The sequence below is a fragment of the Macaca nemestrina genome, chromosome 18, assembly GCF_043159975.1.
Source record: "Macaca nemestrina isolate mMacNem1 chromosome 18, mMacNem.hap1, whole genome shotgun sequence".
Lineage (NCBI taxonomy): Eukaryota > Metazoa > Chordata > Mammalia > Primates > Cercopithecidae > Macaca > Macaca nemestrina.
In genome coordinates, this window is record NC_092142.1 from 27070244 (window position 1) to 27082423 (window position 12180).

Sequence of the window (12180 nt, forward strand, 5' to 3'; positions counted from 1 at the left end):
CCTCAATAAAATATGCTAGGCACTGTGGCTGCTTCGTCGCTGGGTCTCACTGAAGCCAGCCCCAGAACTGGGCCCAGGGTTGGCAAAGGTGACTGTTAAGGGAACATGGGAGGACCCAGGAAGTTGAGGGGTGACTGTGTGAGTTTGGGAGCCCTGGGGATGCTCCCTGAAGCTCTGAGCCCTGTCTATTCCAGAGGTGCTGCCCTGAGCCCCCAGTCCCCCCCTCCCAGGGCCCCCCAGCTTCCTGGAGGTGCACGTGGAGGGGTCAGGTGGCCAACACACTCCCAAGCCCTGGGAGCCCAGTGCGGCACAGAGACTCGTGGGCAGGAGGTGGCACTGAGGGTCCCGCTGCCGCAGCCAGGCTCAGAGCGGGGGCAGGATCAAGGCACCGCCCTTCCCTGCACTCCCCGAAGCCATTTCACCAGGCCGCCTGGCCGCACCCGCCCGCCCTGCCCGCCTCCCTAGCTCTGGCAGAGAAGGAGTTAACCTCCAGGCTTCTCAGCGTGAATGTAGAGCTATTAATACCCACAGCCCAGCCAGTCTGCCAGAGAAGCCACTGGAGCTGGGGAGAGCAGGGAGCCGGGAGAGCCGCCAGTCACAGCCGGGACCGGGACTCCAGGGGTCAGAACTTTTCTCAAGGACGGCGTGGGCACCGTGCCAACCTCACCTGGCCCTTGCCCACCTTTCAGCTGCAGGTCCCAATCCTCTCTCCTGGAGGCCACCCATGCCACCCACCCCAGCCAAGGAGAACAAACTTTCTTAGGGAAGCCACCTCTGCGGCCGTGCTGGCTGAACTGGGAGGAGCAGACAGTCAGACAGGCTGGACAGACAGGGGGACTGGGGCACAGGACACCTGCGAGCCTGCCCTCCCAGTCCTGCCTCTGACAGACAGCCACAGAGTGGGCAGCTGGGGGACCTAGGGTTCCACAGGGGCAGTGGGGGGGCACCGCCGGACCTCCATCCACCCACCAACCACCTCGGAGTCCAGGTGGCTGGACACTGCTTCCCAGGGCCCAGCCCCGTGGCTGGAACCCCCGCGGGTCACGACAGGAGCTCCCACCAGAGCCCCCGGCTCCTCCACCCACCGAGGCGACGGGCAACCTGAGTGAGAAGGCACAGGTGGCGGGCGGGCAAGTGCAGAGCCCCGAAGCTGACGGGCTGCTGACCCTGGAGCGCCCTGGCTCGGGGACTCCTGCCCAGGCTGGCGACGATGCTGTGGAGGCCACCCCCGGCCACCCCTGCCCTGTCCTGGAGCTACCTCCGGCCTGGCCCATGGGCTGCGGAGTCGATGATGTGCCGGCCTTCTGCTTCGTCTGCTTCCACAGGGAGGAGGAGGAGGAGCTGCTGGAAGAAGTCCCATTGCGGAGGTCAGTGCCTGTGGGTGGCCAGCGGGTGGGCAGTGGGTGGGCACAGCGCTCGACCTGGGGTGTCTCTGGACCTGGCCACCTTGCTTCAAGTCAATCTCTCTCTGTCCACTGCTTACCACCCACTGCCACTTCCTGCTTCAGATCTCAGATCTCTTACCTGGTTGTTGCCACAGCCTCCTCCCTATCTCCCCCACCCTGGCCCCAGAGTGGCTTTCATGTCCTCTTCCACAGTGAGCATGTCCCTCCCCTGCTCAGAGCCCTCCATGGCTCCCAGCTCCCGTGGGATGAAATTGACACTCGGCTGAGCATTCAAGGCCTGCGTGATTGGAGCCAACATCCCCCGCCTCATCTCACTGTGTTCCCCTATATTCACCTCCAGTGAAACTCTCCCCAGACTTCTCTTTCCCTGTTCTCCTCCATCCAGGCCCAGCTGCAACACTTCCTCCTTCAGGAAGCCCTCCTGGATGTCCCTGTCCCACCCCAACCTGAGAGCCACCTTTCCATCCTGCACGGCAGTGGCACCTAACAGGTGTTCCATCTTTGTTGAATTCTTAAGTGAAAATGTGTGCATGTGTATTTGCTTGTGTGTGTGTGTGTGTGTGTGTAAAAGAGAGAGGGAAAGAGAGAGAATGGTTTGTGTGGCTGCGTGACTGGGTATTGGGGGTGACCGTGTGTGACTGTGAGCCTGTGTACATGTTTGTGGGAGCAGGTGTGAGTTCTGCATAGCTATGTGGCGGGAAGGGCTGTGCCTGGGGCCCAGTGGGAGTTCATGCCCTAGAGACCATTGTTCCTTTAGCCAGCTCTCCCCACCCCCACCTGCAGGGAAACCCAGGCTCCAGCCAAGTGCATTATCCAAGCCGTGACCACAGGCTCTGGGAGTGATCTGCAGGGGAGACAGGGGTCACCTCTGCTCCAGCCCAGCCTGCCTGCGCCTCCATCACTGTCTGAGTCAGCACTGCCCTGCCCTGGGTGGGGAGAAGGGCAGGCGTGGGCCAAGCGAGTTTTCCCCTCCAGGACCCTTGCAGGACAAGCGGGCCAGGCGTGGGCTCCTGCAGCCTAGGCCAGGTTCCTCCCTGACTTTCTCTGTTGGACCCTGGGTCCACAGTTCCCGCTCCGTGGGCCTCTGTCTCCTCGTCTGTGAAATGGGAGGATGTTCCCTGCTGTGGTTGTTGTCAGCTTAACGTTCAACACAGTGACTGGCCACCCACAGACTGCCAGGGCCTGGGCTGGGGACTGGAACCCGGCTCACAGGGTCGCAGCCTGCTAGGAGAGACAAAAGAGAAGACAGGTCAGTTCCGCACAGAATAGTGGGCATCTTGATGGGCATGGTTGCACAGTGCCTGGGAAGTCAGGAGGCAAGACGGACCACCTCTGCCCACAGGAGCCATCAGAGGCCCACCAGGTCTGTCTTAACGTGCAAGTGCCCTCCCAGGGGCAAGAGAGGCTGAGGAAAGGGCATCGCAGGCAGTGGGAACAGCAAGAGGGAAGGTTTGGTGCAAACAAAAAATGAAGTGTGGATGGTGGGGATGAGGCTGGCAGAATGGGGCCAGATCACAGAGGGCCTGGACGCTGAGCCGGGGACCTGACCCATAGGCACTGAAGCAAGCAATGGAGAAGACTCAAGGCAAAACAGGGGCAAGTGAGGAGAGGCAAGGGAATAATAGGTGCAGAAGGGCTTCTTGAACTCCAGAGCAATGGTCTCATGATAGAACCCCATGTTCATCGTGAACACACAAAATGCTTGTTGAATGAATAAATGAATGAATGAATGAATGAATGAACGAATATGATATTGAAAGACAGGGCATCAGGCTGGGTGTGGTGGCTCACACCTGTAACCACAGACTTTTGGGAGGCCAAGGCGGGTAGATAGCTTGAGCTCAGGAGTTCGAGACCAGCCTAGGCAACATAGTGAGACCCCCATCTAAACACACACACACACACACACACACACAATTAGCCAGGCATGGTGGCATGCACCTGTAGTCCCAGCTACTCCATGGGCTGAAGCAAGAGGACCCCTTGAGTCCAGAAGTTTGAGGCTGCACTGAGCTATGATCACGCCCCTGCATTCCAGCCTAGGCAACAGAGCGAGACCCTGTCTCAAAAAAGAGAAAGAGAGAGAAAGGGCATGGGAATAATCTGAGTTGAATTGTTAAAAAATACTACCCTCCCAGACCCTGCCTCGGAGATTTTGCAGCTTCAGGCCTTAGGATGGATGTGTAATTTTGGTCAGTTTCTTCCAGGTGAACAACTTAAGCAAACCAGCGTTTGGGAAGCCCCAGAAAGAGACAGGCACAGGCCTTAGGGTTGGCAGCTGTGAAATCCTGCCCCCTCCTCCCTCATCCCTTCATCTCCCACTTCTGATTCTGGGGACTCTGTAGGGGATATCTCTCCACCTCCTGCCCTGGGAGTATGGTAGCCTGTGTTTGCAGGAGCTGGTCTCCTTTCTAGCTGGCAGGTTCTGGCCCTTTAAGACCTGGGAGGGGACAGGGCCAGGCTGGGCAGAGACAGTGACCACAGGTGCCAGGTGGTGAAGCTAAAAATACTGAGTGATGCGTCCGCCCAGGCTGCAGGAGCCAGTGCTGGCTGGGGAGGGTGGGACGGAAGGCTCTGGAGTGTTTCTTTGCTGCTGGAGGAGGGGCAGTGGGGCAGTGAGGCTGGGTGGGGTCACCTTGGGGACTTAGAGGAATCTGTGGCTGCCCCCAGCCAACCCTGCCCCGCCTCTCCCAGCCTTGCTCCAGCCCCTGGTAGGCTCCAGGATTCACTCCTAGAATAGCTGGCTGCCACGTTTCACAGCCCCGGGCAGGCTAATTCTGGTGCATCCCGCTTCTGTGTGATCCTGGGGAAGTCACTTCTCTTTGGGTCTCTGTAAAATTAAAGAGTTGGACTTTCTCAGGCATTTGTAGGGAAAGAAAGGCAACAAAGCGGGGCAGGTGACCAGTTCACTCCTTTGTGGATTCAGTACATTTCCCCTGAGGCTCCCTGTGGACTGGATGCTGAGGCCACTGCAATGAATGTGACACAGCCATGTCCCTGGAGGGGCTTGCCGCCTAGTGAAGACAAAACAACACAGGCTCCAACAGACAGCGCAATGTGCTATAATAGAGGTGTGAGCACTGTGCCCTCGGCTTCTGTTGTGGGACGATGCAAGAGACAGCCCCACAGGGAACACATCTGCATTTGATGAAAATTTGTCAGCAAACGCATCACCCACAGTGATGTTCACCAGCCACCTACATCTGGTGTTTTGATGTATTAATTAAGGTGAGCCAAGCTGTTGGAATAAATAAGCTTGGCAATCGTAATGGCTCAACACAGAAGAGCCTTATGTTCTGTGTATGTGTGTGTTGGCAGGGGGTGGTGATGGAGGAGACTCTGCTCCACGTGATCTTTCAGGGATCCAGGCTCCTCTCATCTTGTGACTCCATCATCACCCATGGCCACTGCTGGATCTTCTGCATCCAGCTTGCAGATGTAGAACAAGAGTGGAGACCACACAGGAGGTTTTTATGAAGCAAAGCTGGAAATGGCCTCCTTTACTTCTGCCCACATGCATTGGCCAGAACAGCTCATTGCAAGAAAAGCTGGGAAATGTAGTCCAGTCCACATGAAAGCATCCAGTACATAATAGATGCCCAATGTGCTCGTTCATTCATTCACTCAACAAATTTCATTGCATAGCTTTTGTGGGCTAGCACCAGAAACTGGACTGAAAATACTATCCCTGCTCTCATGGGGTTTATATCTAATGAGGGAGTCAAACAAAACACAAGTGAACAAATCGTCAAGGTTCAAAGCCCACTGCGAAGGAAATTACCAGGGATGCTGGAGACAGCCGCTTTGCATACGGTAAACAGGGAGGTGAAGACATTTCATCTGAGACCTAGAGAATGAGAAGGAGCCAGCAGTGGGGAGAGGGGTGGTAACAGCAGCTTGGGCAAAGCAAATTGAGAGCAACAGGTAGGCAGGGGCATGGAGAGGGCTCAGTGTGGCCGAGGCAGAGCAAATGATGGAGACAGTGACAAGAGGCAGGGCATGAGGGACAGGAACAGCCAGGCCACGTAGACCTTGGCACCCATGGCGAGGAGAATGGATTTTGTTCCAGATGGAATTGGGAAGCCTTTGAGAGCTCTTAAATGGGGGAAGTTGTATGATCTGACTGACATTTTAAAGGATATTTCAGGCTATGCTTGGGAGAATCAATGGTGATAGGCCAGAATGAATAGAGGACGCCAACGTGGAGGTCATGGTGGTGGGCAGCTTTGGAGATGGGGAAGTAAGAAAGTGCTTTCTGAATATATTTAGGAGGCTGGGCACAGTGGTTCATACCTATAATCCCAGCACTTTGGGAGACCATAAATAGAGGATTGCCTGAGCCCAGGAGCTCCAGTCCAGCCTGGGCAACCTAATGAGACCCTATCCCTACAAAAGAAAAATTCTAAAATTAGCTGGGCATGGTGTCACGGGCCTGTAGTCCCAGCTACTCGGGAGGCTGAGGTGGGAGGGTTGCTGGAACCCAGGAATTTGAGGCTGCAGTGAGCTGTGATTGTGTCACCATACTTCAGCCTAGGTGACACAGCAAGACCCTGTCTCTAAAAACAAAGATAAAGTAAAAACAAACATTGGAGACAAATCCACAGAATTTTCTGATGGGTTAGAGGAGGAAGGGAACCTGGGGTGATCTGGGCTTTGGGAATTACAGAGGTGCATGTATAATGGGCAGATTCGATGGAGGGAAGAGGCTTGGTGAGAACATCAAGAATACAGGCTCATGCCTGTAATCCCAGCACTTTGGGAGGCCGAGGCGGGCGGATCACTTGAGGTCAGGAGTTCAAGACCAGCCTGACCAACACAGTGAAACCCCCGTCTCTACTAAAAATACAAAAATTGGCCAGGCATGGTGGCACACACCTGTAGTCCCAGCTACTAGGGAGGCTGAGGCAGGAAAATAGCTTGAACCTGGAAGGCGGAGGTTGCAGTGGGAGGAGATCGTACTACTGCACTCCAGCCTGAGCAACAAAGCGAGACTCCGTCTCAAAAAAAAAAAGTCCTGTCACGGCTATTTTCCATTTGAGAAGCAGCTTAGGTGTCCAAGTGAAGATGTCAAGAGAGGACATCATAATGAGAGTCTGGAGTTCAGAAGAGGAGCCTCTCGGCTGGCGGCGGAACTCCAGGGTCATTGGTAAACAGATGGTGTCTCGAGCCATGAGATCTCACAGGAGAGAGGGGAGGGAAGAGGCTCCAGGATAGGGCTCTGAGGACTCCGCGGTATTGAGATCATGTGGAGGAGAAGCCAGCGAGGGAGGCAGAGAAGGAGCAGCTGGGAAAGTGGGAGGGAAACTGAGAGCATGTGCAGTCACAGAAACCAAGGAAGTGTCTCGAGGAGAGGGGGCATGGTCCACCCGCTTCAAAGATGTGAACAGTCCAGGGAAACGAGATTAGATTCAGCTGCCAGGAGCGTTGGAACATGCCTGCAATCCCAGCACTTCGGGAGGCCAAGGCAGGAGGATTGCTTGAACCCAGGATTTGAAACCAGCCGGGGAAACTTAGGGAGACCCCCATCTTTACAAAAAGTTAGAGAAAAAAAAAAATAGGGCTTGCGCAGTGGCTCACAGCTATAATCCCAGCACTTGAGGAGGCAGAGGCAGGAGGATCACTTAAGGCCAGGAGTTTGACACTAACCTGGGCAACATAGTGAGACCCCATCTCTATTAAAAAAAAAAAAGAAGAAGAAGAAGAAGAAGAAAGAAAAAAATCCAGGCATCATGGCACGTGTCTGTAGTTCCAGCTACTCAGGAGGTTGAGGTGGGAGGGTTGCTTGAGCTCGGGAGGTCAAGGCTACACCGAGCCATGATGGCACCACTGTACTCCAGTCTGGGAGACAGAGAGACTCTGTCTCATAAATAAATAAATAAATACTAGTCAGGCATGGTGGCATGCACCTGTAGTCCTAGCTACTCGGGAGGAGGCCAAGGCGGGAGGATTGCTTGAGCCCAGGAGTTCAAGCTTACAGTGATTGCACCACTGCACTCTAGCCTGGGCAAAAGAGAAAGACCCTATCTCTAAAAAATATAAAAATTAAAATTAAAAACATAAGTAATTTTTTTAAAGAGAAAAAAGATTAGATTTAGTGATGTAGAAGTCAAGAGTGACTTTGATAAGAAAGCATCATGAAACCTGGTGCGGTGGCTCACTCCTGCAATCCTAGCATTTTGGGAGGCTGAGGCAGGTGGATCACTTGAGGTCAGGAGTTTGAGACCAGCCTGGCCAACATGGTGAAACCCTGTCTCTACTAAAAATACATAAATTAGCCCGGCGTGGTGGCATGCACCTGTAATCTGAGCTACTCGGGAGGCTGAGACAGAAGAATCGTTTGAACCTGGGAAGCGGGAGTTGCAGTAAGCTGAGATTGCACCACTGCACAGAGCGAGACTCTGTCTCAATTAAAAAAAAAAAAAAAAAGAATGCAATCATGAAGCGGTGGAAACAAAACCAGGTTTGATGTGGTTAAAGAAGGAAGATTGAACACACACATGTAACTTCTCTATATCCTAAAGCCCCATTGAAAGGATAATGAGGCTGAGTACAGCGGCTCACGACTGTAACCCAACACCTTGGAAGGCCGAGGCAGGAGGATCACTGGAGCTCAGGAGTTCAAGACCAGCCCAGGCAACAAAGCAAGGCCCTGTCTCTACAAAAAAAATTTTAAAAATTAGCTGGGCATAGTGACATGTATTGGTATTCCCAGCTACTGGAGAGGCTGAGGTGGGAGGGTGGCTTGAACCCAGGAGTTCAAGGCTGCAGTGAGCTATGATCACACCACTGCACTCCACCCTAGGTGACAAAGGGAGACCTTGTCTCTAAAAAAAAAAAAAAAAGAAAAGAAAAGAAAAGAAAAGAAAAAGGATAGTGAGTGGATTTTTTAAGGTGCGGGCATCAGTCTTTTATTGCTTCCATAACAAATTGCCATAAACTTAGTTGCCTTAAACTAAACAAATTAATTCTTATGGTTTTATATGTCAAAACTGACACAGGTCTCACTGAGCTGAAATCAAAGTGTTGACAGGATGGCTTTAGGAAACTCTTCCTAGAAGGGCTTTCTGGATGCTACAGGCGAGAACCCATTTCTTTGACTTTTCCATCTTCCAGAAGGTACCTGCATGCCTTGGCCTGTGGTCCCCTCCCTCCAGCAAGGTAGCATCTCTCTGATTTCTCATCACATCACTTTCTTTTTTCTTTTCTTTTTTTTTTTTAAACAACAACAACAACAGGATCTCGCTCTGTAGCCCAGGCAGAAGTGCAATGGCCCAATCAGGCTTGCTGTAGCCTTGACCTCCTGGGCTCAAGTGGTCCTCCCTCCTTAGTCCCCCGAGCCACTGGGACTACAGACATGCACCACTACACCATGGCTAATTTTTCTTTTTTTTTTTTTTTTTTCAGACGGAGTCTCACTCTGTTGCCCAGGCTGGAGTGCAGTGGCAAGATCTCAGCTCACTTCAACCTCCGCCTCCGGGGTTCAATCAATTCTCCTGCCTCAGCCTCCTGAGTAGCTGGGATTACAGGCATGCACCACCACACCCGGCTAATTTTTTTATTTTTAGTAGAGGCAGCGTTTCACCATGTTGGCCAGGCTCTTCTCAAACTCCTGACCTCAGGTGATCCGCCCACCTCAGCCTCCTAAAGCTCTGGGATTGCAGGCTTGAGCCACTGCACCCAGCCTAATTTTTAATTTTTTATAAAGATTGGGCCAGGGAGAGGCGGGGGCGTCTCACCATGTGGCCCAGGCTGATCTTGAACTCCTGAGCTCAAGTGATCCTCCCGCCTCGGTTTCCCAAAGTGCTGGGATTACACGTGTGGGCCACTATTCGTGGCTGTATCACTTTCTCTGACTACACCTGGGAAAGGTTTTCACAATTCATGTGATTAGATTGGGCTCACCTGAATTATCCAGACTGATCTCCCCTTCTCAAGCTTCTTAACCTTAATCACATTTGCCAAGTCCCTTTTGCCACAGAAGGTAACATGTTCACGGCTTCTGGGGATTAGGACATGGATGTTTGCAGGGGGCCATTGTTCTGCCCAACACAGCATGAAGCAGTGAGAACTAATCAAATGAAAATGGAGAAAATAGCAACACCATTTTGGAATCTGGGATGGTAAATGAACACGTGGTAATAACTGACTTAGCAGGTTGAGGAATTTGCACTTTAAGTGAACCCTAAACTGGGGTTAGGACAGGCCAACGAGTATAATTTATACTGCAAAATCCCCCAAAGGTGTGGCATTAATAGCCTAAGTACCTCTGGAAATGAGAGTAAAGCTGGGGCTGAACCCCAGAAGGACTAGGGTAAGAAGGGCTTAAATCCTCAAATGTCCTTGCAGCCAGGCACAGTGGCTCATGCCTGTAATCCCAGCGCTTTGGGAGGCTGAACTGGAAGGATTGCTTGAGGCCGGGAGTTCAAAACCAGCCTGAGCCACATAGCAAGACCTTGTCTCTAAAAAAGGTAAAACTTAACCAGGCATGGTGGTGTGCACCTGTAGTCCCAGCTACATGGGAGGTTGAGGTGGGAGGATTGCTTGAGCCTAGGAGTTTGAGACCAGCCTGGGCAACATAGTGAGACCCCATCTTTACAAAACAGTTTTGTTCATTCCTGGAGGTTCCTCCCCCTGTCAAATAGCATCTAGCTTTTGTTTCATAGTTATAGTATATTTTCTTAAATATCTAAATATAGTAGTAATAGTTCTGTGAGTTTTTTGGGTTTTGTTTTTGTTTAGAGATAGAGTCTCACCCTGTCAACTAGGCTGGAGTGCAGTGGTGGGATCAGGGTTCACTACAGCCTCCACTTCTAGGGTTCAAGCAATCCTCCTACCTCAGCCTCCTGAGTAGCTGAGATCATAGGTGTGCACACCTGGCTAATTTTTAAAAATGGTTTTTTGTGGGTGAAGATGATTCTCAGTATGTTGCCCAGAAATCAAAACTATTGACCAGGCTCGGTGGCTCATACCTGTAATCCCAGCACTTTGGGAGGCCGAGGTGGGTGGATCACCTGAGGTCAAGAGTTCGAGACCAGCCTGGCCAAAATGGCAAAACCCTGTTTCTACTAAAAATACAAAAATGAACCAGGCATGGTGGCACGCGCCTGTAGTCCCAACTACTCGGAAGGCTGAGACACGAGAATTGCTTGAACCTGGGAGGCGGAGGTTGCAGTGAGCCAAGATCATACCACTGCACTCTACTCTGGGTGACAGAGCAAGACTCCATCTCAAAGAAAAAAAAGAAAAGAAAAGAAAAGAAGGTAAAAAGAGCTAAAGAGCTAGGCAGCAACTTTGATGTTGATCCAGCAGTCTTGGCCAACCCATGGAGGAGCTCAAGGGCAAACATTGTGCAGGAGAGGAGCCCCAGTGTCCCCACTGTCCTCAGTCATTGGCTGGAGCTGCCCAACAAGACGTTTGTCTTGGCTCAAATTCTGTGGCAGATCTCAAAGACACTGTAGTTGAAGGCTGTCAGCCAACTGCAATCCTCAAATCCAAATAGCAAGTTCTTTCTTTTTTTTTTTTTTTTTTTTTTTTTGAGATGGAGTCTTTCTCTGTCACCCAGTCTGGAGTGCAATGGTGTGATCTCGGCTCATTGCAACCTCTGCCTCCTGGGTTCAAGTCATTCTCCTGCCTCAGCCTCCTGAGTAGCTGGGATTAAAGGTGCCCACCACCATGCCTGGCTCACTTTTGTATTTTTTAGTAGAGGTGGGTTTTCACCATGTTGGTCAGGCTGGTTTCGAACTCCCGACCTCAGGTGATTCACTGACCTCGGCCTCCCAATGTGCTGGGATTGCAGGTGTGAGCCACCACGCCCAGCCTGAAAGTTGTTTCTTGAAGGGAGAACCAAGCAGCCACCTCCATGACTACTACAGATGGGAAATAGGAAAGAAAGGGTATGAGGATTAGAGGATCACTGCAGGCATCCCATATCTGAACAAAGGAGCTCCAGAAAGACACTACAGAGGAGAGGAAATAGTCAAAGCAATGTTTCCAATATTTCTTAGAACTGAAGGGCCTGAGTTTCCTGATTGAAAGAGCCCATGGAGTGACCATCCAAAGGATAAAAATAGGCCAGATGCAGTGGCTCATGCCTGTAATCCCAGCCCTTTGGGAGGCCGAGGCAGGAGGATCACTTGAGGTCATGAGTTTGAGACCAACCTGGCCTATATGGTAAAACCCTGTCTCTACTAAAAATACAAAAAAAAAAAATTAGCTGAGAGTGGTGGCACGCACCTGTAGTCCCAGCTACTCTGGAGGCTGAGGCACAAGAATCGCTTGAACTCAAGAGGTGGAAGTTGTCATGAGCCAAGATGGCACCACTGCACTCCAGCCTGGGTGACAGAGCAAGACTCCGTCTCAAACAAACAAGCAAACAAAAACTAAGGATAAAAACAGACCCATGCCAAAGCCTATCACCAGTAAATTTCAAAACACAGGGACAAGAAGAAAATTCTGCAATATTGTATAGAGCATCAAGAATCGTAATGGCATCAGACTTCTCAACAGCAATCCTGGAAACAAGAAGACAATGAACTATGTTTTTCTGTTTTGTTTTGTTTTTTTTGAGACGGAGTCTTGCTCTGTCACCAGGCTGGAGTGCAGCGGCATGATCTCAGCTCACTGCAACCTCCGCCTCCTGGGTTCAAGCGATTCTCCTGCCTCAGCCTCCCAAGTAGCTGGGACTACAGGCGCATGCCCCCACACCCAGACAATTTTTGTATTTTTAGTAGAGATGAGATTTCACCATATTGGCCAGGATAGTTTCCATCTCTTG

The 12180-nt window shown here is 51.7% G+C and overlaps 1 protein-coding gene across 1 annotated transcript in view; it reads left to right on the forward strand.

Annotated features, from left to right (window-relative positions):
* The first annotated feature begins 537 nt into the window (after nucleotides 1-537).
* Nucleotides 538-12180, forward strand: part of LOC105482858 (SH3 domain binding kinase 1) — a 67076-nt gene continuing 55433 nt past the window's right edge. The window contains exon 1 of the mRNA XM_011743231.3: nucleotides 538-1367. Within this exon, the coding sequence (XP_011741533.2) occupies nucleotides 1273-1367 (95 nt within the window). The 5' untranslated portion in view covers nucleotides 538-1272. The remainder of the gene's footprint in view (nucleotides 1368-12180) is intronic.